The 27,347-nt window shown below is 46.4% G+C and overlaps 1 protein-coding gene, 1 long non-coding RNA gene and 1 other non-coding gene across 4 annotated transcripts in view; all 3 read right to left on the bottom strand.

Annotated features, from left to right (window-relative positions):
• Positions 1-6,694, bottom strand: part of CHUK (component of inhibitor of nuclear factor kappa B kinase complex) — a 77,780-nt gene extending 71,086 nt beyond the window's left edge. Inside the window, exons 1-3 of the mRNA XM_065408526.1 lie at positions 6,572-6,694; positions 5,617-5,711; positions 1,429-1,543 (exon numbers count right to left, since the gene is read on the bottom strand). Of these exons, the coding sequence (XP_065264598.1) occupies positions 1,429-1,543; positions 5,617-5,711; positions 6,572-6,694 (333 nt within the window). The remainder of the gene's footprint in view (positions 1-1,428; positions 1,544-5,616; positions 5,712-6,571) is intronic.
• A 6,530-nt stretch (positions 6,695-13,224) lies between these two features.
• LOC135881297 (uncharacterized) lies at positions 13,225-24,563 on the bottom strand. 2 transcript variants are annotated; one of them, XR_010561539.1, is made up of 7 exons: positions 24,491-24,563; positions 23,189-23,271; positions 21,584-21,642; positions 19,653-19,812; positions 18,759-18,877; positions 15,168-16,205; positions 13,225-13,815 (listed from the first exon to the last, which is right to left on the bottom strand). It is a non-coding gene; the product is annotated as an uncharacterized LOC135881297 (long non-coding RNA). The 2 variants fall into 2 exon arrangements; XR_010561538.1 differs by having other exon boundaries at positions 18,759-19,812.
• LOC135882020 (small nucleolar RNA SNORA12) lies at positions 19,042-19,184 on the bottom strand. The gene has a single exon (XR_010561578.1). It is a non-coding gene; the product is annotated as a small nucleolar RNA SNORA12 (small nucleolar RNA).
• Positions 24,564-27,347: the final 2,784 nt, after the last annotated feature.

Genomic DNA, 27,347 nt, shown 5'->3' with positions numbered 1-27,347 from the left:
CGGAGTTGGGGTGGTGATTTCAGGGAAGGGGTTGGAATGGGTGCAGGGAAGGGGTGGGAAGAGGCGGGGCAGGGGCGGGGCCTCATGGAAGGGGTGGAGTGGGGGCGGGGTCGAGGGCGGCGGGGGGGGGGGTCAGTAAATGCGGCCCTCGGGCCAATGTACTAGTCCTCATGTGGCCCTCGTGGTCATTTGAGTTTGAGACCCCTGGACTAGAGCATTTCACTTCCAGAACAGCCACAGGCACCAACAGAGCTTTCAGGGTCTGAAAAACCTAACAAATGCTACACTGAAATGAGATTTGATGTAACCAACGTCGCCTGAGCCTGGCCCTCCTCCTAGTCCTTAGGGTTTCCCCATGCTCCTATTCACTGAAGGCAGAACCTCTGAGTGGGGCCTCTGCTATCCATATTATCAGTTCAGCATGCAAGCTGGTATCTCTGTATATCCCTAACCTGTCCCCTCTGGGGTCAGACTTTCAGTTTCCTCCTCCTGAGAATATCCAACCAGGGATTGCTCCAAATAGAGCCAGAAGTAGTTAGCATAGAAAACAAAGAGAAGATGAAAGTGAAATGGAAAAAATCATGGACATGATAGGATAAAGTTATTTACTGATTAAACAGAATTCAAAGTCTCTCATTGTTAAAGCCTATTTGCCTCTCTCCCAATCCTTAGTCTGTGGCACATCTGACTTGTCTGCTATTTACATTATTGTCACGAGCCTTCATCATTTTAGATACAAGATCAAATTCTTGTCCAATCCCCCATTTAATTACCTTTGTTTCTTAGTCTACAAATGAAAGAGTGTCATTCCCAATTCCCACTGCAAGGGAAGGGAGTACAAAGTGTACTGGTCTATATCACTGCTCTCTATTAAACTACTGAAAGGTGCTGATGAATACACCATTAAGAATTTCTTCCAAGGTGCTTTCTAGTGTCTTCCCAAATGAAAGCCACCCATGCAATGGCCTAATCACATTCCTAAATCAATCGGAAATATTAGCATTTTGGTAGCTTCTTCAGCCCAGGAAGATTCTACACTGATGGAGGCCATGTGAGAATCTAAATAAATTGGCAATTTAGTGTGCCATCTTTCATACTTTTACATACTCCAGAATAACTTCTCTATTATGTATCTGTATCAAACACACTGGTAGTTAAATAAGGGCTTGACTTGACTACTAAAATTTGCACCACACTGATGTAGTTCCTATGACATGGACACACTGCTTCAGTGTAAAAAGGGGATTGCACTTGTACTACTCACCACTGTACGATGCTCTGGTGCAAACCCCTTCTTACACTGGTGTGGTGCATCTGTGGATTTGCACTTGTTACACAGGTGCAAAAATTCCAATCCACTTAGTCCCACAGACAGTCACAACTATGAAATCACTTATTCAGCTATAATGTCAAACAAGCAGGTTTTACCTTCCTGAGATCACCTCCTGAACAGTACTCCATTGCAAGAAGAGGGACATCATTAACTAGGAAGTTCATCTCCTCTGGAACGTCACAGGCCTTTACTACATAGGGGTTGTTTAACCTAAACAAATTGAAAGCATGATGAAAATCTTGATACAGATATTTCAGCAGAAGATCAAACAGCAGAAGCATCACTAAAATGTGTTTCAAATATGTGCACTGTAAGATTTCTTTTCCCGAAACATTTAATGAAAAGTGTTAAGGCCAGCATGTAATTGTCAGCAAGTTAACACAGTGTTACCCAAGGGCAATAAACAAAGTTCATATCTTCTAAGAACAAGCAGCTCAGTGATGAGTGGAAAGATAGTCTTATGGTTAAGGACTGGATTGGGACTCAAGAGATATGGTTTCAAGTCCCAGCTCCCTGTGTGACAATGGGCAAATGTCACTTAATCTGCACTTCAGTTTCTGTATCTGTATAAGGGGAATAATACCTCCTTACCTCCCAGCAGTGTTGGGAGGATACATTTGTTAAAGGTCTGTGATGCCCTCAGATACTTCTACCTATGTAGTGATTTACATAGAAAAGATGTGTACATAAGGAGAGGGGGAGCCATTTAGCTATCTAACATCTATTTCCTGGTCATGTCTGAAAACACGCCTGTCAATGTCTCAAAAATAACATGAGGGGAAACACAGAGTATCCAAAGGGCCAAACCTGGGAATACTGAGATTGTACTTCTGATGGAAACACACAGCCAACTCAGTGTCAACTAAGAGATTCAGTATGTTGCATAAAGCAAACTCTCCATAACACACTAAACATTTCCATCTCTTTATTGGGGGGGGGGGGGGGGTGTTAACTCTTGTCTAGTAATATTTTCTTTCCTAGTCTCTACTTCCCTTCTAGATTTTGCAGCCTGACTCACATCATCTACCTTTCAATAATTGCCCCTCAGACTGACTTTTTCTATCATTTTTGTCCTTTTCAGTGTCCAGCTAGTTCCTTCGCAAAAGGCTCTCTCGCTCTTTATGAAATTTTGCCCTTTTTTATATGGTGGTTACCTTGTCATCCATTTTTACTGTCAGTGTTGTCCCTCTTCTTCCCCTGTCTCTCCCTATTCTCTTCTTTCTTCCATTTCTACTTCTCCTTCCCCCCAGCCTCTAGTGCCTTTATGTGGGCAAAAGCACTGGCATGACAGTGAATGCACAGGTATCCATAAGCAGGTGGGTGCTCTCACCAGCCCAGGAGAGAACCAGTGCCATGTCCAAGTCTGTTTCAAGCTTGTGTCCCAACATTTTGTTCAACACAAATTTATGAATTACACAAAAACAAAGTGATGCTCCAACTCAACCCTGGCCTTTCCCCTTGCCTCTCTGAGCCTCCCGCCCCCAAAGAGAACACTGCCCCTTCTTAGTCCTGTGACAGACAGGTGGCCCTTATCCGTTCCTGACTATTTCACCCTGTCACAGTATTGCTGTCCAATGAAGGGGTTAGCTGACAGATCTGAGTGAACTGAATCGGGTACTGGAATCTGCTGTGACCCTTTGAAGTAATATGTTTTGGGCAAGTGGTAAAATCCATGTCAAAAGGAACACAGTGCTGAAAGCAAAAATTTTAAACTACTGCAGTTCTTGCAAGAAGAAAGTTTTTGTTCACATGTAGGAGTGGTGTTTCAGCCTGTGCAGGCAGACATTGCATGTCACCCTTCAGTTCTTACTGAACTAAGCAGGACTGGGCCTGATCAGTTCTTTGATGGGAGACCAAAGCAAACCAAGGCTAAGAGGGGATTCAGCGGGTGACACTCTTTCTCTGAGTCAGGACTGAACCTGTGTGGTATTAAAATGTTACTGTGCTACCGAAGGCACAGTGATTCTTATGAGATGTAGAACAGAAGTTCTGACTTTTCATGTTTATTAGGAAGTCTATGCCATATATGAACCCTGGTGTTTTGACCAAATTCCAATATGAGTAGTTATAATTTACCTAAAATTCTCCCTGCAGTTTTAAATGGCTATGGTAACGGTCACTTCATGTTCTATCCTAAAGCACAGCAATGAATTGTTAAACAGCTGGCCACATTCCATCTGAGAGGAAGCTGAATTTTAGAGGCAGATGTCATTTCTATGCACATATTCATGCCAAAATGCTCTGGACTCCATTATCGAAATACAAGATCGTGTTGTATCAGCATAGAAAGCCATAGAGGTTTATAGGGAAATTCTGTGGACAGGGATTATGTTAACCTAATATTGTCTTATAAAACAAGCTCTAGTTATGTAATCACTTACATTTTCTACATTAGAAATACACTTGTAGCGTATATAACAGATGAACATAAAACTGAAAGAAAATGCACATCACTCACATGCAATATTCAGGAAAAACAGGATGAAACCCATTGCAGCAAAGCCACATGAATCAGAGCAGTAGCAGAAAGTATATACAACAGAATATTCTGGACACAAACATGGATCTGGGCCCATATACTTCTGCTCCCACCCTCCAGCCTGAGCCTTTCATTATAGAGTATCTATCCAACTGAGATTACAAGGTCCAAGAGCCAGGCATTTCACTTGTGAAAAGTGAAATGCATACTTCTAGCACTATATAGTAATAATAAAAATAAGTAGTTACTATTAGGATGACTTTGGCTTATTGTTTTTCATATATGTCTCACAAATGTACTGGGGACACAGAAGAGTTAGGTGCCCAAGATGCATTAATAATAGCTTCACACTTGCAGAACAGCTGCTGAACTTCTGCAGGTGCTCTCAAGACGGGTACTGTGTACACAGCAAAGCCCTGTGCCAAATGCAGCTCCAGCTCTGCCCTGTGCCCTTCCTTATGTTGAATTGTCAGGAGTTCAGCTAATAGCTCAGCTAAGGGGTCTGTCCACTACAAGTTACCCTAAAACACACCACCATTTTAAGAAAGTCAATCATCTTTCCAGGTTTCAAATTATAGAGAAGTTTGTCCTTAAATGTTAACACCATTAGAAGTTACATTTATTTACAGCTTCTGAACATCTATGGCACCTTCAAATAAACATTTAGTTTCTATTTTGAGACTGAGAATGGAAATACATCAATATTAGATCACTAGTGCATAGCCAGTAGTTCTCAAGATACTAGGCTTGTACCTGAGTGTAAAAGCATTTCAGTATATTTGTAATAAAGAATATGATGTTCTGGGTGAAAGTAACATATGAACCAGAGCAAATCTAAAGCTAGGAGCTGAGGGGACCCCCGGCTGCCCCAGGACTGAACCAGAAAATGTCACAGAGGTCACGAACATTTTACAGATTCCGTGACCTCCTTGACATAATCTTAGCCTTAATTATAGACCATTAAATTTCACCTAGTTACCTCAATATTGAGTCCAATAACTTGGGGGTTAAACTAAACTGTTGTGTGCCACAAGCAGACGACAGGAGAGACTGAGGTGCCACAAATTCAGGAGGCCCCTGCAGTGGCAGGAAATTGATTAGGTGAGTCATGCCCAGATGATCCCTGCAGGTGAATCACATCCCATACCACGCTGCCTGACCTCAAATCGGGCAGACAGTATGACAAAGATTTTTAAAGACTCCAAGCAATGGTAGGTGCCCCACTCCCCCCAGTAAGCTATTCCAATACTAGGAAACCATGTCTTGTTTCAGGATTGAATTTGTCATATTTCAACTTCCCGCCCTTGGACCCTTTGTCAGCCAGGTTTTAAAAAAACCCTGCTCAGATCTCTTTTCTGCGTATCAGTGCCCAAATGCATTGATCAAGTCACCTCTCAACCTTCTCTTCGATAAACTGAGTAATTTGAACGCAAAACAGCCAACTGGAATTCTATGAAATCCTGTCACATGCAAAGTTCACATCTGGGCCAGGAGCAAACAAGAAATCTCACTGCAGAGGGTAGCTTTTCCATAAAACTATAAGACTGTGAAAAGAGACGCTTATTAATTTATTGTAATTATAGTGTTTTATCTTTACAGTATCAATGTAAAGTTGATTTTTTTTTTAAATGCAGCTTTCTTTCCAGTGGGCTAAAGATGCTCACTCTCACCTCTTAAGATAAGGTTAAGACCAAAAGAAAAGTCTATGGTCTAGTTAGGAGTCTGAAACGCAAATGCTCCCCAATTGATTTGAGGACACTATCTCCCAAAAGCCAGGGAAAAGGACATGATGGAGCATACTTACTTCTTCATGATCTGGATTTCATGGCACCACCGGTCTTTGTTTTTCATGCTTAGTTCCAGTCGGCAAGATTTAATAGCTATCTTATCACCTAAATCCTACAACAAAAACAATCAATGTGCTATGGCACAACAATCTGTCTGGGAATTAGCCAGGTTTCAACACACTGGAATGGGATGGTTGTAGCGGAGGGGCATGATGCTGGGGATCAATGGGGGGAGACCAGTGTAGGGCCAGAATGCTCGGGGCATGAGTAGGTCAGGATGGAGGGCTGTTAGTGCTGGTGGGGTCAGTACATTAGGTTATCAGGAGCATCTATGTGGAGCTGGGATGGGAGGGTTATTAGGTATTTGGGGGTGGTCAGTGCGGTCAGGAGTCACTGAGATCGGAGACAGTTGGGAAAAGCAGTGGGGAGGACAACATGGAGTTACCGAATTGCCAGAATTAGGTTGACGGGGGTAGGGAATTATCAGTGGGGAGGAGGTTATCCAGGGGTCAGTGGGTTTGGTGGAGGGGTTACCCCAGAAGGGGGGTCAGAGGGCATTAGACGGAAGAAATGATCAGCAGGGGCTACCCAGGGGTGGGGGCACTACCACGGGATCCATTGGGATTACCCAGTGGTTGGTGGAAAAGTTACCCGCACAGGGCTTGGCAGGGGCTACTGGGGGTTGGGTGGGTTTAGCTATGGACTCGGTTGGCGGGGGGAGTAGTACCAAGGAGCAGGTTACCCGGGGGCGGAGGGGGGGGGGAAATCAACGAGAGTGACCAGATAGCAACTATGAAAAACTGGTGGGCGGGGACAACAGGCTGCCTCTATACGACAAAGCCTCTAACATCGGGACAGGGGGTCAGACTAGGGCCCAGGGGGATTATCGGGCGGAGCTACCGGCGCTTCGGTTGGCACCCGCGCAGGGGGCAGGGCGGTTACCCGGGGTGGCTATTGGAGGCCCCCCCGCACCTGGTGCTGGTACAGACAGACGTTGCCGAAGCCGCCAGTTCCCAGCCGCTCCCGCATTTCCCAGGGGCCGCAGCTGCCTCCGGGCTGTCCCCGCAGCGCCGCGCCCACCGGGGGCCGCTCCATGCCACCCCAGGACCCGCAGCAACCCCCCACCAGCCCGGAAACCAGCGCTTCCCTCCGAGCTCGCTGACGTCACTTCCCGCGAGACTCGGGGCGGGGCCGGCGGGTATAAGCATCAGTCGCTGCTCCCCGCCCCCACGCTAACGGCCGAGGCGCAGCGCGTGCTGGAGCCCACGGCCCCGACCCCACCCGGCTGCGAGGGGAGGGGCCCCCGTTCAGTCCGGGCCCCGCCCCCCACCTGGCAAAACCCCACGTCAGCGACGCAGAAATGCTCCCGGGAGGCCGTGGCAGGGCAGGTTACAGATTTGGCATCTAAACTCTGACGTCACACAGGCTGTGTTGTGTGGAAGCAGAAGCCCTGTTCATGTCGAAAACAGTAGCAAAACTGCCACTGAATTCAAGGGGGAGCAGATCCACTAAGTCACACTCAGGCATAGGGTTGGCAGGATTTGATTTTTATCAGAGAATGTCAAGTTCACCGAAGGCACACAAACCTATGGAAAAAATATCTCTAGCAATAATCATCGGAGATTACAGACGATCAGCAAAGTAAGAAAATGCTGCTTGATTTAAGGATAGTTGGTATATTTTGATGTGTGAATTTAACAATTTGCATTTTAGAAGTTATAAAGTACTTTTTGAATTTCTCATTAAATAATTGTCTGACAATGGCCCCCCCCATAATTTCCTTTAACTGAAAATTTAAATAAACACCTAAAATTGCTTAAGAATAAACGATGTCTGTCAAAACTATAACAAATCAAAATCAAATTCTGCAAAGGCCTACTTATAAACAAACAATTCCTAACCAAAAACATCATTAAGGTAGAATTAGGTCTACTCAGATGCATCCCCCACTTTTCATTTTTAAAAGGCATTTTACTACGGAAAATAAAATGTAAAAACAGTGTAAACAGAGCATTACCTTATACGGAATGTCATACATACATGATTTTGCATCACTATGTTAACCTCTTCATTTTAAGTACTATGATTTTATTATCTGAAGGTGGCTATGTAGCTAACACATAACTAACTGGAAGCACATGGAATCTTTGCAAACAAATATAAAACTCCAGGCCTCATTCCTCAAATGGAGAAGAGAAAGAATGGAGGGTCTTCTGGTTAAAGCACAAGGCTGAGTGTACGTCTACACTACCCGCCGGATTGGCGGGTAGCAATCGATCTATCGGGGATCGATTTATCGCGTGTAGTGTAGACGCGATAAATCGATCCCCGATCGCTCTACCATGGACTGCTGAACTCCAGCTCGGCGAGAGGCGGAAGCAAAGTCGACGGGGGAGCGGCGGCCATAGATCCCGTGCCGCGAGGACGCGAAGAAAGTGATTCTAAGTCAATCTAAGATACGTCGACTTCAGCTACACTATTCTCGTAGTTGAAGTTGCGTATCTTAGATCAATTCACCCCCCAGTGTAGACTAGGCCTGAGAGTCATTTGTGTTCTATTCTTTGTTCTGCCACCATGCTGCTGCCTGACCTTGCCCAAGTGACTTCATCTCAGTCCCTCAGTTTCCTCATGTTTAAATACTTATTCCTGTTTTGTAAGTGACTGAGATCTACAGACGAAATAAGCTCTTAAGAGCTTAATGTTATTTCACTAAAATATTACTTTAAGTTAGTAATTGCTCATTTTTCTAGGCCAACACCTTAAGTAGCCCAGCTCCCCTCTGAACTTCTGTAGGGGTATATCAAGTGTATATTTTATTATGCTAACCATGATAAAGTTAAGTAGAAGGAAAAAGAAACCTTCCAAAGTGTAAGGGAACATTTTTCTTAATACAGTGAAACAGCTTCTCTCCAGTATCCAGTTCAACATAAAAATAAGGTGTCCCTGGCTGTGCAATCTAAAAGAGTGGGAATAAAGGTGATGCTGAACTGTTAGCCAGCATTTAACACAGTGGAAAAACCTGAATTTCTGAGCCACCTGTGAAAAGTACATCTAAATGTGACTACTGATCACTAGCAGAAAGTGGTCAGAGTAGCTGATTTTCAAATGCATACTGTGAAATGTTCAAATATAAAATTCACATAAAAAAGTATTGAAAAACCCAGAAAGAGCTTGTAAAATAAGTTATCCTGTTGCAACTGCCAACCAGCAGAGTGTGGGCAGAAAGCCTAACTTTGCCAGTATGGGGGTCAGGTGTCTTCTACTGCTGGGACACACTATGCACAGCAAGATGACACAGATACAAACCTTAAGTTTCTGTGAGGGTAACATGAAATTGACCAACAAAAGCTAGCAAATTAAGTTCTAGGTTAACTCAATTTGTTATTGTAGAAAAAGTGTTAAAGGGCAGAAGCACAGCTAAGTTTCTTGGCTTTTGTTAACTCATGAGATAACACTGTTTAGGCACACCATACATAGGGAGTTAGTGACTAGGCTGGAAAGCAGAAGTCCTACAAAACACATTGGGAGCAAGTCTTCATCAGCCTGCAACCCAGCTAGAAAGAGACTTAACTGAAGTTTTTGATCAAAAACCTGTGATAATTGGTTTAACTTTAAACATTTGTGTGTTGGTTTGTGACACAAGCTTAAAATGACCAGTCTAGTTTATATGCATCCAGATTAATGGAATACCTGTACTGTAATAGTATCACATGTTCTTTTTCCCTAGAAGACCATACACCTGACTCGTAGCAGCAAAGGTAGTAACACAGGGCAAAACAGCATTTGCTTAGGCCAATTTGGGCCTAGCTATTGGTTGATGGCTTTTACCATATTTCTTTCTGCACAACCTCAGAGGTGCGGCCAGAGACATATTCCCACCCAAGCACTATTCCGTCAAGCTGTTGACTGGAAACGAGGACTTGGCAATTCTACACATTAGAATCAAGGTTGGTCAAGAAATGTTTACCAATTATTAGTATGCTCAGGATCATGGGCGGCAGGTGAACCCCAGCATATGCACCGTGGAGCACCCACGGAAGAAAAATAGTGGGTGCTCAGCACCCACCAACGGCCCACCTATCAGCTCCTCTGCCTCCCCCCAGCACCTTTGGCCCACAATCAACTGTTTAGCGGTGTGTCGGAGGCGTTGGGGGGTGGGGAAGGAAAGGGGAACCAGTGGGGTCAGGAAGTGACTGAGCGAGAGTGGGGCATGCTCAGGGGAGGGGGCAGAATGGGGTGGGAAGAGGCAGAGCAGGGGTGGGAAGGGGCAGGGACAGAGCAAGGGCGGAGCCTTGGGGTGGGGCTGGAGCAGAGGTCGAGCACCCCCAGGGTAATTAGAAAGTCAGCGCCTCTGAACCCTGGGCTCGGGGAGGTTAGTCCCTGGCCCCACCCTCCCACCAAAGCCCAGAGCTCCCATGCGGCCGCCAGCCCCGGGCACCCGAGTGCCCCCAGCCCCGGAGCAGCAAGCAGTTGGCACAACCCCCCTCCCTCAGCCCCGGAGCACCAGGCAGGTGAGCAGACGGTACATCCCCCAGCCCTGGAGTGCTGGGCGGGTGGTGCGTCCCCCGCAGTCCTGGAGCATCCCCCGCCTTCTCCCGAGTGCCGGTCAGGAGGGCTGGCGGCACAGCCCCCTCAGCCCCAGAGCACCGGGCAGGCCGCTCGCCCGCCCCCCTCCCCTCCCCTCCCAGGAGTGCAAGCCGGCCCCCATTAGCCCCAGCCCAGGGTCCTAGCGGGAAGAACCCCCCACAGCACAGTGCCAGAAAACAGGAACTGGCCTGAGCGGCGTGTGAGCAGGGCCACGCAAGGCTGTTTGGGGAGGCTCAGCCTTCCCCTTCCTTCGATACCTGCCACTCACGCTGAGGATGCTGCCTTGTTTGTGGAGAAGCCAGAGATTTTCAGCCGTGCCCTTCAAAGTTTTCAAGATGCCACCAGCACTATGGGATTAAAACATCTCATGGCAGAAGACCAAGGTTCAAAAACCTCAAGGCATGTCTACACTACAAAATTAGGTCGACCAAAGTTATGTCAACATATAGCCACCGCAGTCATTAAAATCACTTTTCCACATCCACACTACACTCCTTGTGTCAGCAGTGCGCGTCCTCACTAGCAGCGCTTGCATCGATGCAGAGAGCAGTGCACTATGGGTAGCTCACCATCTGGTGCAGAGTGTTTTGGGAAGGGTTTGCAAAGCCTCATGGGGGCAAACAAGTCATGCAGGGGTGACAAGGAACATGGTTTCAACATCCCATGATGCAGTTTTCTCCATCCCATATTATCATTTGCATCCCATGTTTCACGCATCTTTTCAAAAGCCCCACAAACCTGCACATACACCATCTCTGTGACAAGCATGGATCCTGCACTGCTTTTCAGTATTGTGCTGACCGTTATGAACACAATGCGCTTAGAAGCAGCACATTCTTCTGGACTGGCATTCAAGGGGGCTCAGAGAGAGCTCGGGGCTCAGGACTGACCCAGATGGACTTTGCTGTAACTTTCTGTTCTCTTGCTCACCACGGACTTTCTACACTGTGTTCCAGACATCTAATAAATCCTTCTGCTTTTTACAATACTGTCTGAGAGTCACTCCTGATTAAGGAATTTAGGGGTGCATTGCTCCCTTTGTGGCAGAGGTAGGAAGGGGTGCCAGCGCCTCACCACTCCCGAGTCATTACATTCGCTTCTCTGTGGGGGGTCAGTGACGGCCTCTTGGCTTTCCTCTCTACTATCACCCCTGTCTGGCACGGTAGCGCAGCCTCGCGGTCGGAGTCCATATAAACCCCCTTACGAGCGGGGTAGCGTGGCCTCGCAGCCAGAGTCCATATAAACCCCCTTACGAGTGGGGTAGCGCAGCCTCACGGCCAGAGTCTATCTAAGATCTCTCACGGTGAGGGGGTAGGGGGACTTGGGCCCGCCCTCTCCACCGAGCCCCGACCCAGGGCCCTGGTAGCGGCAAGCTCTCCTTGCCCCACGCTCGGCGGGGATCTGGCCGCAACACGCCAAGTGTCACCACAGCTCTAACGCTGTTTGTCTCTAGAGTTCCCCTGGGTCACTTCCTACCATGAATACCAGTTCATCTGGGGTGGGGGGGTCGTCCGGTCTGTTTCTCCCCATGACGACCCCTGTCGGGGTCTCAGGTAGTGCCTCGGCTTGGCTGACTCCTGGATCCTGGCACGCAGGCTCTCTCTCTTCAGGAACTAGCAGCGTGCGTCCTTCTCCTCCGGTGGTCAGCCCAGACTGAACTGATCTGCAGGCTTTTATACCTGATCTCCAGTTGGAGCATGCCCAGCAGAGCTTCCAGGGCATGGCTTCCTCTGCAAGGAAGGAAGGGTTAACTCCCACGGTACCAGTGCGGGGCCGCTCTGCCCCATCACAGGGGGTAACATACTGAAGGGGTCCTCCTAGGGGCTGTTCCACAGCCGTGCGAGAGCACCGGACCTCTGGATTCTGTCACAATCGCATCATTATGCAGGTTTGGGATGACGAGCAGTTGCTGCAGAACTTTTGGATGCACAAGACCACATTAATGGAATGGTGCACGAAGCTCGCCCCAGCCCTCCAGTGCAGCAACATCAAAATGAGAGCTTCACTCATGCTGGAGAAGCAAGTGGCAATCACTGTGTGAAAGCTGGCCATGCCAGATTGCTACCAATCAGTCAGGAATTAATTTGGAGTTGGGAAATCTACCGGGGGGGGTGCTGTGATGCAAGTGTGCAAGGCCATTAATTGTGTCCTCTTGGCAACATGCAGGACCTTTTGAATGGTTTTGCAGCAGTGGAGTCTCTAAATTCCAATGGGGGCAATAGCTGGCACACATCTCCCGATTTTGGCACCAGACCACCTTGCCAAGGAGTACATCAACAGAAAGGGCTACTTTTCTATGGTATTGCAAGCACTGGTGGATCACCAGGGATGTTTTACTGACATCAACGTGGGCTGATCAGGGAAGGTGCATGACCTGCGCATCTTTAAAAACACAGAAAGATGTAAGCAGGGACTTCCTTTCTAGACCGGAGGATTACCATTGAGGATATGGAAATGCCAATAGTGACCCTTGGAGACCCAGCCTACCCATTACTCCCATCGCTCATGAAACCTTACACCGGCCACCTTGACAACAGCAAGGAGCGCTTCAACTACAGGCTCAGCAGGTGCAGGAGGACTGTTGAAGGTGCTTTTGGCTGTTTGAATCGTCGCTGTCTACTCACGGGATTGGACTTTCATGAAAAAAATATCCCCAGGATTATAGCTGCCTGCTGCGCGCTTCATAATATTTGTGAAGCAAAAGGGGAAAGCTTCTGCCAAGGTGGAATACGGAGGTGGAACATCTGGCTGCTGATTTTGAGCAGCCAGATACCAGAGCTATAAGAAGAGTTCAACAGGGAGCTTTACAGCTCAGAGAGGCTTTGAAAGACCATTTCAAAAGTGAGGCACAGTAATGAGTGTTCTTGTAGTGTTCTCTGCTTGGCATTGTTTTTTAGCATTCCGGTCTGAACCTTATGAGTGCTGTGTGTGTGGTAATAACACATTGCAAGTGCACCTATTGCTATTATCTTTGAAGGATGTCAGCCCCAGCTACCACATGTTGTGAACTATTAAAGATGAATTAAGTTTCCATAAATAGACTTTTATTCCAAACTCATGCAAACAAAAATAACTGTAACTGAATGAAACTATATAAATACAGGGAAAAGAACCTTTGACAGGGAAAGAACAGTCATTCTCATTTCAAACACAAATACACCAACCGTGTCTCTCATAGGTCAGTGTACGTGCAGCTCTGATTGTGTGTACTCTCCCTCGGGATGGAGTGGGTAGGGGTACTGCAGTGGCCCTGAAATATATGTGAAATGTAGGGGCAGGGAGCATAGTGAGGTCCCAGAATGCAGTTATCAATAGACTGCAGTGGGAGGCAAGCAAGGATTACTTGGACCTGAAGGTCTATAAGAATCTCCAGCATGTCCATCTGGCGCTTGAGAAGCGCTAACATGACCTGCTGCGTGTGTCTGTCCTTTTCCTCTGTGTTTCTCCTCTCTGCACTATCTCTTTCCATTCTGTCCACAAGGGTGCTCCTCCAAGCCCTCTGCTCGGTATGTGCAACACCAGAGGCTTGCAGGATCTCGTGGAACATGTCGTCCCTCATCCCCTTTCTTCTCATCATCTGAGCCACTCCAGTGGTGTGGATGGAGAGACCCTCAAAGCCACATTTCCAGCTGCAAAAAGCACAATGCATAGAGGTACTATTGTGAGTGTTTTCACTCCCCTTGATCCACACAAGTTACAAGCACTACATGCTCCCTTGGAATTCATAGAGCACGGCAGCAGTCCCAGCCGTGATTAAGGCTGCGAGTCTGTCATAAAGGTCACGGATTCCGTGACTTTCTATGACCTCCATGACTTCTGCAGCGGCTGGTGCTGGCTCAGGGATTGCCCAAGCTGGGCAGCCCCTGGGCCAACAGCAGCAGTTTGGGTGTGTGGGAGGGGGCTCAGGGCTAGGGGAAGGGGGAGTATGGGGGGAGAGGCACTTACCTTGGGGTGGGAGGCTCCCTGGCTCCCACTGACATGGCCCCCTTGCAGCTCCTAGGCGGCGGAGGGGCAAGGTGATCCACACCACATGCTGCCCGCAGGCCCCACCCCCACAGCTCCCATTGGCTGCGGTTCCCGACCAATGGGGGCTGCGACAGCCGGCGCTTGTGGCGGGAGCAGAGGGGCCCCTGCCTCCGCCACCTAGGAGCTGCAAGGACACGAAGCAGGGTAGAAAGCCCCTGCCAGCCCTGCCAACCCACCCACCCCCAAGCACGGGTCCCGGGCCACTTCCAGCAGCACCCCTGGACCGCCCCTCCCAGAGCACCCATGGCCACCCACCCAAGTTTTAGTCAGGGCAGGTATTTTTAGTAAAAGTCATGGACAGGTCACAGGCTGTGAATTTTTGTTTACGGCCCGTGACCTGTCCATGACTTTTACTAAAAATACCCGTGACTAAAACATAGCCTTAGCCATGATGATTATGGCCCGGGGGAATAAGTGGGCGATTTTGGACAATAATAGGGGTGAGCACATGGGCATCAGTATATGTCGATAAGGCAACTGAATGGAATACTGGCACTGTTTTCCACAGGCGGTGGTAATTTTAGCTGATATCTCACTCCCAAGGGTAACAGAGGCTGAAAGAGAACAGCTCCTGAACGAGTCTGGCTGGAGACTGGACCCGTATGCTGCTAGCCTGTGTGCTGCATTGATGCCTGCTGATGTAATTGCTCACTGGTGTGAGAAAGTGTCCTACTGCAGTGGAAGAAACAAAGCAGTCCTCCCCAGAAACCTTCAGCAGAGGACTGCAGACTTCCTCCAGGAAAGTTTTCTTGAGATCTCTATGGAGGATTCCCGGGACATCCCGATGCACAAAAACAAACTGTTCCACAGGGCCCCCTCTGCCTAGCTGTACAGGGGAATGAGAGGCAGACAGTGAAATAACCAGTAGAGGTAGAGTTGCTATCTCTTCTTGCCTGATTAAAAAAGAGTAAATGATCAGGTGTCCCTGCAAAATCAAAACAAACAGCATACTTACTAGAGGTTCCATCCCCTGCATCAGGCTCGCCGGTGCTGGATAGTAGGGACTCTTCGGCGGTCAGAAAGAGGTCCTGGCTCACTGCGCCACTGCATTCCCCCAGTCGCCTGTCCTCCAAAACTCCTCCTCCTCGTGCATCACCTCCTCCTCAGTGTGCACTGCAGGGGTCGCTGATTCCAGCTCCCCTGAAATATCCACGGGGTTCGTGGTGGTGGTCTCCCCCAAGGAAGGCTTGCAGCTCCGTGTAGAAGCAGCCTGTCTGCGGTTCCACACCAGAGTGACAGTTTGCCTCCCTTACCTTCTGGTACACCTGCAGCAACTCCTTGATTTTTACATGGCACTGCTGCATGTGCCTGTTGTAGCCCTTCTCCGCCATGCCCCCAGCGATCTGGCCATAGATGTCAACGTTTCTACGGATGGATCAGAGCTGTGCCTGCACAGCCTCTTCTCCCCACAGACCAAGGAGATCCACCACCTGCTGTGTACTCCTGGCAAGAGCACCTTTTCTGCGTGGCGCCAGCATGGTCAGCTGGGCAGTTGCTATGTGAACTCTCCATACCAACCAAACATGAAATAGAATTTAAAATTGGCGGGGCTTTAAAGGGGGAGAGGCATGTACATGCATACCTGACTGCCAGGCAGCGGAGTTCTAAAAGGTGACCAGAGCAGTTATGCTGGGGCATCATGGGACACCTCCTGGAAGCCACTAAAGTAGACATAAGTAATGCAGTGTCACTGATATTGTGTCAACCAAACTATGTTGACATAAGCACTATGCCTCTCGTGGAGGTGGAGTTACTAAGTCGGCGGAGAGGGCGAGTTACATCGGCGGGAGCAACGTTTTAGTGTAGACGCTTACAGAATTAGGTCAATGTAAGCTGCCTTGCAAACAAACAAACTCTGTCGTGTAGACCAGGCCTCAGAGCTGGGACACCAGAACCCCTGGTGCAGGTGGGGATGAGTTCAAACAGTTGCAGCAAACTGGACATCCACTGAAGAATAGGTCTCATTGCCTCTTGAATGAAGTCTATGTCTCGCCTATGGATGCAAAAATATTTCTGCATTAAGACAAAGTTCAGGATCTATCAAACCTGTGTACTGCCTGCACTGCTATATGGGTCAGAAACCTGGACCCTCCTACAAGCAGACTTGGAGCAGCTAGAGGCATTCTATATGTGCCGTCAGCATCAAATGCTGGGCATAAAATGGTTCAACTTTGAGCAAGATCTGGCCTTCCTCCAATTGCTTGCTCTTTGGCCATGTTGCCAAGATGGCCAAAAACATCCCAGCTCATTGTGCTCTCAAACTCTCCACTGATGTAAACTTGACCCTACCTGGCATCGCTTGCGGGACTGCCCAGAGATTCGTGGATTCTCAGAATTGAGCTAGATCTGGGAACTTCACTCTACAATGTCTGGTATGATGCCATCATCCAAAACTTCCTAACTGTCAGAGTGATTAAGCACTGGAATAAATTGCCTAGAGAGGTTGTGGTATCTCCATCCTTGGGGATTTTTAAGAGCAGGTTGGACAAACACCTGTCAGGGATGGTCTAGATAATACTTAGTCCTGCCTTGAGTGCAGGGATTGGACTACATGACCTCTCAAGGTCCCTTCCAGTTCTATGATTCTATGGTCACTCCAGCTTTGCAATGGCCCTCAGTATATTGTGCACATTTGATGATGGTGATGATGAATTTATAAAACACCGCAGGGAAAACTGTGCACGTCTGAAATTTGTTACCAACTCACTGGTCCTGTTTTTCAGTACATTCCTAGGCACATATGAACATGAATATATTTTATGCACACCCCCACTTTCTGCATGCACACAGCAAGATAGGCAGCTAGCCTACTGTGTGTGTCAAACCCAATTTGGGTGGCCTCTGTCATGCAGACCTTCATCATTCACTAGTGCAACATGGGGCTATAGTACCTTAAATCCATTTGGAAACTAAAGTTGCTGCAGAATAAATAGGGTAACTCGCCAGGAGCTCCTTCCACCAGTGTTCTGTGATCTGCACATGCTGCTTATTGGTGGCTGGGTGGAGTTTCAGGTGTCTGTTTTGGCCTATAAAGCTCTAGATGGCCTAAGGCTTGCCTGCCTGCCTGAGATGTCTTTGCCCTTGTGAGCTGCTGACACAAGATCAATGAAAGTGCTCAAAGTACAGCCTCCTTGGTTTACCAGAGAGGATGCTGCTGGTAGAACAGGGCCCTCAACTTAGAAATTCATTCCCTCGACTGAAACTGACTGAATATGCTCACCATTAGTGCATGGTGAAAAGCATTTGGAGAATGCTGAGTTTGTAAAGCAGTTGTAGTGTTAGGGGCTCTGCAGGATCCAAGGACAGAGGAGTTCATTTCATGCTGATGTCTGCTTTTGTACACAGCAAGGCAGTTGGTCTGACTAATGCTGTTTTTGTCTCAGTTTAGTGGAGTTTTACACATCCCAGCATGAAGCATCTTTAATTATTATTTTAGTTTGGTTTCAACATATAAACATTATTTGCACATCCAAGCCTGCTGAAAATCAAGCCCTTATACTTCCCAATGCACAGAGGGTATTATTAAACTTTTGCATTTACAAACACATCTGTGCCATTGCCCAGAAGCTATCCAGTCAACTCCTCAGGATCATGAGGTAAGATCTGGCCCTTCCTGTACTGAAGAGGTGTTAATACTCACTGTGCAAAGCAAGTCTGGTTTTATTCATGGCATCTAGCTCCTTTACAAAGTTACATATTTTTGTTCCCATTTCCTCACAGGAGCTTTCTCTGAGCCAGACTGAGGAAAGCCTCAGCCTTGCTTGAAGTCAGGCTTTTCTGTGTAGTGCTGACCAGGCAGCTTGCATGAAGGTAAACCAGTGTGTGTCCAAATTAAAAGAAAAAGCAGGGACCTAATTTTTGGCTTGTGCCTACTTCTGCTGCGGATTTCCAAGGAGTAATGGGTTTAAAGGACACAGCAAGCTACCCTACTGTTAGTTATTACTTATTGATCAAACAACAAGGGCAAGAGCTTTCTAAACTCTATCCAGGCAAGTGCACCAAAAAGCCAGTCTGCTGGCATAAACTAGTACAAGTCCACTGGATCAAATGGAGCTGCACCTGCTCTTCCAGCAACAAATTCAGCTGACCTTGTGCACATGACTGGCACACCAGACGAAGACTTATTTCTTATATCCCCTCACCTCAGACATTTCTGACTTCCATAAGGGTGTTTATATAAATTAAATCGTTATGAAAACCGCTGAGAAAACTGCACCTACCTATGGGAATCTCAGGGATTTTATTCAAATAAAAGGAATAGGAGGTCATACAAGCAATGTTTCATTAAATGCTACATCAAAACATCTACCTACAGCAATTACTGATACAGGGCTTAATGTTCAAAGATGCAGTGCACTTGCAGCTCACAACGTCTTCACCTGGATGAGTAAGTACTCAGCATCTCTGAAAATCAGGCCTACAGTATCGTCTATTACAACAACTGCCTCCAGCTTAATGCTGGTCAGGTAAGGATACTTTTCGATGAAATGACAAACCAGAATGGATTACGGTTAAATAAATGAGAAGTGAAAATCTTGTTTCATACTTGCGTGATATCAGAGTGCTCTGGGATTTCTAGTAATTCGATCTGTTGTTCTTGCACTTGTACAATAGAGGACTCTTTAATGTCTTCAGTAGCACAACAGTGAGTGGTACAGGAATCACCTGGAGATGGAGGACACAATAAGAAAAAGACACAAACCATACCATTCTTCTAGATAAGGCAATAAATCCATCACGGGGGTTTGCACACCCCTCAGTACTGCTTGTCATCATGTGAGACAGATGATCACCCGTCTCTACAGACTTAAACTTATGAGGCAGGTCTGCCTTGTAGGAGCTGGAAGAATAACTGAAAACGAAAAGTTCTGGAAAAGTTTTCATGACTGTCCTTCTCCTTTATACTCTTTGTGGTAGGTTGAGGCCGCTCTGACACTGTCACAGATCCGCCAGGCAGAAAACCACCACAATGCACCCTTCCATAATCAGTTCAGCAGAAACTGGTCACTGAGCATCCATGTTTGTGGACACTGACCAAAGATTTGGTCAGGCAGAAAAGCTTAAAAGTATGTGCTGTATATCTCAGTACCCCCAAACAGAGAGGAAAGCCTCCTGAATTATATGAAGCCCCTCTGGTCTTTATCAGTTGAAGACAATAAACGTTCTTGTCTATTGTCATTGTCCTTCAACAAACTCAGCTCTGTGCACTTGCTGTAACAGGAAAAATTAGCATGTTCAATTGGCCATTTAAGTGGTCACAGGGGTTTTACTTTTGTCCTGTTCCCCATCTACTGGTCACAGAATTTTTATCTACCATGTGGGATGCCAAGAAGGAAAAAAAGAGAAGAGGGGAGTTTGCCTATGCTTAGGTTTAAATGTGACCTGTCTCCTTTCAAAGCAGTTGAGGTTGTATTCTTCCACTGCTGTGCTATAACCCTACCTGCAACTGTAGGTGCGGACTCTGGTAATTTCTTTCAAACAATACTTGTTTACTTCTTCCACCACCTCTGCAAAAAGTTCAACCACTGACTGGTAATGCCCAATAGGCAAATCGGGACATGATCCGTTGATAAGCCACCCTTAGCCAGGGTAAGACAGCACTAAAACATAACAAGAGGTCAGAAAATATATAAGTTTGCTGTGAATAGCTGCTAACTCAGACCTTGCCATTATAATTCCCTCCTGAACACAAAATACATTGAGTGACTTTCATGGCTAACCAGGCCCACCGTTGCAAGATTCAAAATACAAAAGCCACAAAACCTCCTATGCCCTACCTGAGAGGAGATTTTGTAGCAGTCTGACAATTTTCAGCTGACTTAGAAAAGGGTAAGGAACTGCAAAAAATTACTTTGAATGCAGGTGAGTTGGGCTTCAGCCAGTGTGGCAATGAATGGGATTTATGGATAGGATGCAGACTGAAAGAAAATCCACTTGGGAATTTATGGTTGGATATAAAGTAAACAATGAATTAATTTGATCCTATGATAGTTCATATTCAGCTCAAAATTTGGATTATATTCCACAGCAGCAGTAGTTTTAGGCAAGTGGAATAGACTCCTACCAACGCTGTTTAACTCACAGTAGGTCACCGAATCAGGGCTGAGGTGTTCTTACACAAGGGTCTCTATCTAGATAGAAAGTTATTAAAAAAAAAAAAACCACCACAAGAGACCACTCCAGACTATAAACTACAAGGTTTAATCCTTAAGAAATGCATATGATTCTCATGATTTCAGTTGAAATTTTGTTGAAAGCCAGTAGGTTCCACTCAACAGGTTCCTAGCTCAAGACTGAGAGTCTCAAAGCCTTGTGACAAAGTGGTAATTTTCTGTAATATTTCTGTTAATCCTATATGTGCCTCATTTTCCCACATACTTTGCACATACCCAGCGGGGAGACGGGGGGGAATTAAGGGTTAGTCTACACTGGCAGTGCTTTAACAAGCCTTGTGTGGTCGCAGCGCAGTGCTGGGAGAGAGCTCTCCCAGAGCTCTAAAAAAAACCCACCTCAACGAGGGGCGTAGCTCCCAGCACTGGGGCACTGTTTACACTGGCGCTTTACAGCGTGGGGATGTTTTTTCACACCCCTGAGTGAGACAGTTGCAGTGCTGTTAATTGCCAGTGTAGACAAGCCCTCAGTTTGCTCTCAGGACAGATTAAGAGACATCAACGCTTGTGTGTCACTTTGCTGTCTGAGCGGGTCATTAAAAAGACTGGCCAAAGCTGATCCATATCAATGGAAATTCCAAGAAGATAATGGAAAGCCCAATCATTGACATCTAGCAACCAATGATTCAAAGGGAGGAGGATTTCGCCACCTCACAACAGCGACATTGTAGAGTGTTGGAAAGGTAGATTTGTCCTGGCTGGTTAAGACATTAAAGAAAGAAAGAGATGGAAAGTAGGAATAAGATGGGGTGAAAATCGATGCACTAGGAAAGAAAAATAGCAAGAACCTCAGGTTTATATTGCAGTTGCTCAAGACAGTCGTGAGATGGTGAAGGTGTTTGGTTCCCTTTTTTCACAGCACCTTTCAGGACTAGGAAAAAAGGCCACTGAGTCCCATGTTTCTCCTTCCCATTTATTTAAAAATTATGTTCATTTACTACAAGAAAAATAAAAAACTGGAAGATATTAAAACGCACCCCAAGAGATGCAAAAACATAACATCTCATTTAAAAAAAAAAAAAAAAACACAGTAAAAGGTACAACGTGACAACACTGTACACACCTGTTACATCACTTACTACACCAAAGCCCTTCAAAACAATATTTACTAGTCTAGAGATTATCCAATCTTACGCTGCCCACTTGAGAGTAACGTGTTTATTAAATATGATAAATATCTATTTTGACATATCACAACTACCTTGGCTCCAATGCAATAATCAATATTCTTTCATCACGAGTCTCAAAATATAAACATGTCTGAAAAACAAAGGCATCAGTAACACATTAATCAGTCTCAAATGCAAGTCCACATGCATTCTTAATTTTATTGTAAGTCAATACTGTTTTATTACTTATTTGTAATTCTGTAGCACCTAGGAGCCCCTGTCATGGACCAGGGCCTTATTGGGCTAGGCCCTGTACAAACACAGAACACACTTTTCCTATTAAGCTACATACATCATTCTCATGAAACAAAAATTAGGAACACTTCACCCAAAAATACTGATGCCAATTGATAAAGAAAACAAGTTTTCTCATTTAATGGAATCTGAAGAAAGTACTTATCAAAATATTTTTAAATGCATTAATCAAACAAGCCAGACTTCAAGTTGATGTGTTATAATGAAACATGCATTTCTTTGTATTTGAAAATAATATTTATTTTCTCATATGTGTAGGAGCAAGATTTACAATATTTTGCAGCTATTAATTTCTTCATTCTTAAGTGCTTGTGGTTGTAAATGAAGTGACAGGTAACATTTGTCATTTAACTCACTTTTAAAAAACAAATATAACTTACAAAATGTTTACAAATAAAGACACCCTTCCTTTCACCCACTTTAACTCAGAGACTCAAGAACTCACAAATGGCTGGGTTTTATGAAAAATAGTTACCTTTGTATGAATTGTCACTCAGAAACCAAAAATCAATTTTGGTAAAATAATCCAAGTTCTACATTTTGATTAATGTAGAATGAGCCTGGGGGCCAAAGGCCAGAACTCCTGGGTTCTATTTCTGGCTCTGCCACGAACTAAGGCCTGGTCTACACTTAAAATTAAGGCTGTGAAAAATCCACACCCCTGAATGCCATAGCTACGCCAACCTAAACCCCAGTGAAGATGCACATATTGTCGCTTGGGGAGGTGGTATTCTTATGACAACAGAAAAACCCCTTTCATCAGTGTAGGCTGCGTCTATGCTATGGGATTATGCCAGCATAGCTACAGCGCCACAGCTACGTCCATGCAGTCTCCATAGTTTAAACATACTCTCAGTGAGTGACCTTGAGCAAGTCACTGCATCTCTTTGCTCCAGTTTCCCACCTGCAAATATGAGGATAAGCCATATCTGCAGTACCAACTTTAAAGAGGTTGTGAGCCTTAATATTTGTTCAATGTTTTAAAGATGGAAAGCACTATGCACATGTTAAGCATTGTGCTTCTAATTCACATTACATTTAGAGAAGTCTAATAAAATAAGCATTTGGCTTAATTTAACATTGTAGACCAGGAATGTTTTATAATAATAATATATGGAGATATACCTATCTCATAGAACTGGAAGGGACCATGAAAGGTCATTGAGTCCAGCCCCCCCACCTTCACTAACAGAACCAAGTATGGATTTTGCCCCCGATCCCTAAGTGGCCCCCCTCAAGGACTGAACTCACAACCCTGGGTTTAGCCAGGCCAATGCTCAAACCACTGAGCTATCCCTCCCCCTTGCCAATGGGAGACATTATACAGTCACACACTTCTAATCTCATAGATCATGATGCAGAAGCAGAAATATAAAACTTACATTGAATTCTCCACTCTTCTTCTGAACAGCTTACACTATGTTGAACAACATTAATTTTTTCTTCAACACCCCCAAAGGCCAGTCTAGGAGAGAAATAAAGTAGAAATAAGGACAAGATGACCCCATAATGAGTTTGTGTATCTATAATTTTTGAATTGATATTAAAAATTGTGACCCCCATCTTGCTTACAACCAAGGATTCACACCCTCAATTCACCCAAGTGGCTGAGGAAAATCCTGCCCAAAATGTCACTACTGTCTAAATGCTGATTAACACAAACAGATGCACTTTCCCAGAACAGGAGTCCTAAGAGTCACCAGGAAACAGACTGCCTGAAACCTCTGAGGATCAAGAAAAAACAAGTGCTGCCTCATGTAATGCACATCTCCCCAAAATAGACACAATTTTTCTACAACCATGTCAACTTTATTACATAATATCATGTAATTAAAACTTATATTGAAATGCACACACACAAGGGGCAGAGTTAGGATTGCATGAGGAGCCTAGATAACTAGCCTATCTTGAATTTTAGGTGTTTAAACCATAGAATATTAATGTTCTCTTTACAATTTTTTTCTGAAACATTTTTGGTTTTAAATAAACAGAAAAAGCGTTTGATGCCACTGGACGCCCCTCCATTTGGGCTACAAGATATGGAGCCCGGTAGCTCAGTCCTTACACACCTTCAGGCTTAGTGATGATTAAATGGTGATTAAAACCACAAAAAAAAGTTGTTATACTGGACCTGCACAGTGCAATTTTCTGTTAAGAGGTATTAAAAAACAAAACATCGCAAAAGCGTTTTATTTACCGAAATCAGACTGGAAATACTTAGGCAACTTTTGAACGGTGTCATTACTTTTCCAGTTATCCTAGGTGGCAGCAATTATAGCAAGGTTGAAATTGCAACACAGTTTCCATTATGAAGCCTGTTTCCCAACAACTTCCTCCTGAAGACCTCTCCTTTGGCACGGAGAGTCTCCCTGCCGGCCCGGCTATCGTAGCTACAAGAAAACGGGGTAAAGCGCCAGAGCGTATCAGGACGGGACCGCGCGGCTCAGGAGCAGCCAGCACAAACGGCCCAGCGCGCCCCCCGGCCGCAGCCCCCAGCGCTGGCAGCGCGGCCCTGGCGGGCGTTGGAACGGCTCGATCGGGGGCCCGCCCGGCGCAAGGCTGAAAGCAGCGGACGCTCAGACCGAAATACCCGCAGCCCCGCCCACTGCTGAGCCCGGCCGGTCCCCGCCGAGTCCGGCTCCGCCCGCACCCCCCCCGTAGCCCGGGGCCTAGCGCGGAAATACCAGAACCGGCCCTCGGCGCGCAGCACGATGGCATGGCAGCGACACGGCCCCCCTCGCCCGGAACCAACAACCCTGACCACCCTGTGCATCACTCAAACCCTTCCCCTGAATCAATAGCCCGGCTTGCTGTGTGCGTCAGCTGATCCCTTCCCCTCCGGAACACACAGCCCTGATCGCTGTGTGCGACACCCAAACCCTTCCCCCTGGAACCAACTCCAAAACACCAGCCCACTCACCTCTGGCCAGGGATAGTCAGTCAATTATTTTTGGTCAAGGTCCAGCCCCCAGAGAAAATAATAATAAAAAAAAAATCTGATAATAATTAGTAAATAAAAAGATTTCAAGGTCCTTTTAAAAGCATCTGGAGGTGCAGATTTGGCCTGTGGTCCGCCTATTGGCTACCCCCTGCCTCAGGCATTACTGTACTAAAACCTTCCCCCCCACATCCTCTGGAATCAACATCCTCTCTGACAGTGTGCATCAGCCCAACCCTTCCCTACAGCCACACTCACCATATATGTCAACCGCACCATTCCTCTGGCACTAAATTCACTGCTCCATAGGAGCGTGACACAAATCGTTCATGAGTGTGTGTATGTGTGCATGTGTCGCTGACACTGTTTCCCCCAGAGCTAGCTGTGACAGATAGGGTTGCCAACTTCTAATCACACAAAACCGAACAGCCCTGCCTCGCCCCTTCTCCGAGACTTGCCTCCCACTCGCTCCACTCCCCTCCCTCCGTTGCTCACTCTTCCCTACTCTCACTCACTTTCACTGGGCTGGGGCAGGAGGTTGGGGTGCAGGGTTGGGTGGCCAAGCGGTGCTGCACAGTGCGCGCTGCCTTCGCAGGCGCCACCCCCTGCAGCTCCCAGTGGTCGTGGTTCCCAGCCAGTGGGAGCTGCAGAGTTGGAGCTGGGGGCAGGGGCAGCATGCGGAGCATCCCAGTCCCTGACCACCCCAGCGCCTAGGGGCCGCAGGGACCTGGCGGTCACTTCTGTGGGCAACGCATAGCCAGGGCAGGCAGGGAGCCTGCCTTAGCCCCAGGCCCCCGCTGCGCTGCTCACTGGACTTTTAACGGCCCAGTCGGCAGCGCCAACCAGAGCTGCCAGGGTTCCTTTTCGATCGGGCATTCCAGTCGAAAGCCGGATACCTGGCAACCCTAGACAGATACTGCAGCCACATACAGTATCTCTGGGGACTAGATTGTATTTTACATGGAAAGCATAGGAAAAAAATCAAAAAGCCATTCTACGACGATAGGCCAGACAGTATGAGCTGTGGAATATCCATAGCTCTTTTATTTGGGCATAAACTTTCGTGGGTAAAAAACCTCACTTCTTCAGTTGCATCTGAAGAAGTGAGGTTTTTTACCCATGAAAGCTTATGCCCAAATAAATCTGTTAGTCTTTAAGGTGCCACCGGACTCCTTGTTGTTTTTGTGGATACAGACTAACACGGCTACCCCCGATACATAGCTCTTTGTATCACATGGGTGCAATTAATGCAAAACCCCAAGGTTGGCTTTGAAGCTTGACCTCTTGGATAATAGGCAGCAGGAAGGTTTTTCCTGTTTTCAGGAGGCAGGGAGACAAAACAAGACATTTGGTATAAAAGCCTGGGTTTAAGTAGACTCAGGGTCATCTTTTAGATTTGGCAAACAGAACTTTTGGCCTTGGGGCCCCACTCCTCGCTGAAGGTTTGGAAGGCTTACCAATGGCCCACATGGAAAATGGACTATTTCTGGTATGTTTAGGAAGGAGTACTGTGAAAAGGGATCTGGGGGTCATAGTGGACCACAAGTTAAATATGAGTCAAAAGTGTAACACTGTTGCAAAAAAAGCAAACATCATTCCAGGATGTATTAGCAGGAGTGTTGTAAGCAAGACACAAGAAGTAACTCTTCCGCTCTACTCCGCCCTGATTAGGCCTCAACTGGAATATTGTGTCCAGTTCTGGGCGCCACATTTCAGGAAGGATGTGGACAAACTGGAGAGAATCCAGAGAAGAGCAACAAAAATGATTAAAGGTCTAGAAAATATGACCTATGAGGGAAAGTTGAAAAAATTGGGTTTGTTTAGTCTGGAAAAGAGAAGACTAAGGGGGGGACATGATAACAGTTTTCAAGTACGTAAAAGGCTGTTACAAGGAGGAGAGAGAAAAGTTGTTTTTCTTAACCTCTGAGGATAGGACAAGAAGCAATGGGCTTAAATTGCAGCAATGGAGTTAAGGTTGGACATTAGGAAAAACTTCCTGTCAGGGTGGTTAAGCACTGGAATAAATTGCCAAGGGAGGTTGTGGAACCTCCATCATTGGAGATTTTTAAGGGCTGGTTAGACAAACCCCTGTTAGGGATGGTCTAGATAATACTTAGTCCTGCCATGAGTGCAGGGGACTGGACTAGATGATCTCTCAAGGTCCTTTCCAGTCCTATGATTCTATGATTCTCTGGCCACAGACCTGCAAGCTAAGGTCCTCTAAAATCCCCTGATCCCTCCCATCACCCTGAACCCCCAAAATCAGAGAAATAGGGCAATAGAACACCCAGAAGCACACAAGTCCCAAAGGAAACCAACACTGCACCCATGCTAATTGGTTTCCAGCAAGCAATAAGGCAGCTATGTTTTCTCAGGCTGATCCCTTTATACCTTGCAGGCAGGTGGGATTGGACAGACCTCCACATTACAATTTCTGCAGAGCCAGGTGAAAACCCATAGCCCCTCCCCCTCCATTAGCACCCACCCAAGGTCTTCAGCTGCGGCTTTCAGATTCATCACAACTTCCCCCAGAGACAGGAGGCCTTTGGGAAAATGGAAAGAACCTCACTTAGATGGCAAATTTGGCTGCTGTTTCTGCAGAG

The sequence above is a fragment of the Emys orbicularis genome, chromosome 7 (assembly GCF_028017835.1).
Source record: "Emys orbicularis isolate rEmyOrb1 chromosome 7, rEmyOrb1.hap1, whole genome shotgun sequence".
NCBI lineage: Eukaryota > Metazoa > Chordata > Testudines > Emydidae > Emys > Emys orbicularis.
Note: the sequence above shows the minus strand (reverse complement) of the source record. Positions and strands in the feature narration are given on the sequence as shown.